The sequence below is a fragment of the Rhagoletis pomonella genome, unplaced genomic scaffold, assembly GCF_013731165.1.
Source record: "Rhagoletis pomonella isolate Grant_MI unplaced genomic scaffold, Rhpom_1.0 Rhpom_scaffold_00003, whole genome shotgun sequence".
NCBI lineage: Eukaryota > Metazoa > Arthropoda > Insecta > Diptera > Tephritidae > Rhagoletis > Rhagoletis pomonella.
This window is the reverse complement of record NW_023458557.1, coordinates 26485839-26488859: the sequence shown is the minus strand read 5'-3', so window position 1 is coordinate 26488859 and position 3021 is coordinate 26485839. Positions and strand designations below refer to the sequence as shown.

The window sequence follows — 3021 nt, the reverse complement described above, 5'->3', positions numbered from 1 at the left end:
CTCCCGCGGTTGGCATCACTGTCTTGGGTAAGTGTAACTGGAAGAGCGTGTGATTCTTGTTGCAAGTGTATTTATTGTACCACTAGCAACAAAAAATTACACGCCAATTCAGTTAAGCTTACGAATACGCAGAAGCGCGAATTCCACTAAAATGAGATTGGCGTTTACACAATATGGTAGTGTTTTGTCGAGCTTCCTCTCCGATTTGCAGCGTGCGCCTTAATATTATTGCACAAAGGGGAGGGACCCAAAGTTTCACGCCGAATCCGAACGGCGATTGTATATAAAGCTTATATTTAAATCAATGAGATTATTTTTGAAAACATTTTATTTTATTTTATTAGCTTAAAGACACAAAACGGCATTGAGGTGACTAGTGTTGGCAAATTAAAAGATGACAAAACGTTTGTAGTAAGCGGTTCATATTCTTTTACTGGAGCAGATGGTAAACGTTACAAAACCCGGTATACTGCTGACGAATTGGGTTATCACCCTATTACGGAACTGGATTTGGACATCCCTGAGTAAGTGCTTCTTTATATATTAAATTATAATGTAAGACATTTATGTTTTTACTAGCCTATAGCCGCGGGTTTCATCTAGTTCATCAAATTTCATTTTTTTTTTACACAAACATACAAAATAATTTAAAAATTTTTTATTATCTTGCTGCTCTCATTTTAATATCGCTGAAATGAGAAAAAATTTAACGAAAATTGGTTAATAGTACTAAATTCAAACTTGAAAAAGAATCAAAGTGATTTTTGTTTAATATTAGCAAATTACTGATACATATTTTCTTTTGAATACGCTCTTATTCTGTACTTCATGGATGCTTTTTCATATTTCGGAAACACAAAATAAATATTTATATATGTAGTCATTTCAAACATGTTACCTTTGACGGCATTGGAACTAGGACCTTCTGAAACTTAGCAAATAACAGCAAGCATCTCTGCACACTCAGCTGTAAATTTGTCCTCGATTGTTCAACGTGAATCAATTTTCTTTGTCGTTTGATTTTGTTCTTCACTTCACATACCGCTAGCTTAGAGTGAAAAGTTGTTAAGTTCAATTTTAAAAATTTTACAGGAGAGGAAAGAAACTTCTTAAAGGCATTTTTCCCAAGTATTTCGCAAAACTTTGAATACAATATTTTGTCTGTTCAAAGAAAAGCAAAGGTCCATACGAATAAGAGATTTCGTACTATTTTGGCCTTATCCGATTTTCAGTGCTTCTTTGGACTTAGCAAATTTTCCTTTCATTAAATATATGTAAACGAGAATAAATAAAACAAGTACCTTTATCCTTTCCGAGATACTGCATTTTTAATTTCTCTAGCGTCCTGTATCAAAATATGAGTTTTCATAAAAAGTAGACTTAGCAAATTTTCACTCTAAGCTAGCGATATGCCTTTTCGTAACTAAGAAAACCCAAAACATGTAAAGAAGTATAAGTTCGGGCGAACCCGAATTTCATATACCCGGCGCAGGTATCAAATATCGTTTTTTCAACTTTCTCTAAACTACCTTGCATGATCAGCGGGGGCATTTTCCCTATTTCAAGCGTTTTCGATAATATTCTGAGTTAGACTTAATTAAAATGTAATTTAACTAAGTTTGGTAGAAATCGATAAAGCGGTTACCGAGGTACACCTTTTTAGTCATCTATACCTACGGTGACCAGATTTCTGTGGACAAAAATCGGGACATCGAATCCGAAAATTAATTTTTTTAGAATAGAAAGACATGACATCTCTTATTCAGTTTTATTTAAGACAAAACAAAGAAAAAAAAACTTTAAAAATGTTCGCAAAAATGTATACACACAATATATACGGTGGCGAGAATGTAAATAGGGAAAACACATTTTAGTAAGTTTTGGCTACTTTTCTTTGCTATAAAAATGTTTAATTATTTTATATGAAAACATTACTTACTATCTAAAAGAACCCCTTTTAAACCGAATTTCAAACTTTGTAAAACATTTAAAAAATTTCGAAGAATTATAACAAATTTTTAAACTTTTTAATCAGATTTTTGGATTTTTTTTTGAGCATGCAGGTTTGTAGCACAAAGTGCAAGCTCGAATTTTGCTAATTTTTGTACAAAGTTTGATTTACATGGTTTTTATTATAAGCTACATTCTCTTAAAAAATAATAAACATTACATAATCGAAAGGGGAATAGCCAAAGAATGCTAAAGTACCTTTTCCCTATTTACATGCATGTATGTATTTTCGCCACTTTATCTACAGCTTATAATTTTCATATCCATGAATTTTTTGAGGGAATTAGTATTATTTTTATAATAATAATAATAGATCGGCGCTTAAACATATTGGTGAAGAAAAGATGCGCTTTTCTTTCCTTTTTGGAAGTTGAATTCAATTTATTTATTTCTTAATTCACTTTTGTTTCTTACTTTACTAATTGAAGTTTTTGTTTCTTTATTTGCGCTTAAGTTAGTTTATATTCACAAGTAAAATCATAGGCCCGTAGTCATAGTCAAAATAAAGTCGACTTTAAAGTTAGTTGCAGCTTTTTTGACAGATATCCCATTGAAAATTATGTCAAAAAGCTGCAACTAACTTTAAAGTCGACTTTATTTTGACTATGACTACGGGCCATATTTTTTAAGTAGGGGACTGTAATTAATTAGAGATAGCGGATTGTACATAGGTATGTAATTTGGTGCGTATACGTGTTCCGAACAGCGATGACGACGATGTTTGCACGTTGGTGGGTGCTAATGCTCTGCCTGTTGCTTTGCATGACAATTCGATTGGAGTTGATCCAATGCTGTGTGAATGCAAGGGGAGCTTTTTCGAAGATCCTGCATGTTGTTTTTGCTATTGCGGTCACCGCAATAGCAAATGTAGTAGGTAATGTAATGCGATCAAGCATACAAATTTGCAACCCTACAAAATTACCTAATATGAATCCGCCCTATTACAAATATAAATTTACGATATTGAAAATGCAACGCTGTTGTATTGAACAATAGCAGCTAGGTTTAAGA

General features: G+C 32.5%; 1 protein-coding gene across 1 annotated transcript in view; it reads left to right on the top strand.

Moving 5' to 3' along the window:
- Positions 1-344: 344 nt before the first annotated feature.
- The window catches only part of LOC118735098, a gene marked incomplete at its 5' end in the record, with an annotated part of 58184 nt that continues 55507 nt past the window's right edge, over positions 345-3021 (top strand). Inside the window, 1 exon segment of the mRNA XM_036464716.1 lies at positions 345-524. Within this exon segment, the coding sequence (XP_036320609.1) occupies positions 345-524 (180 nt within the window).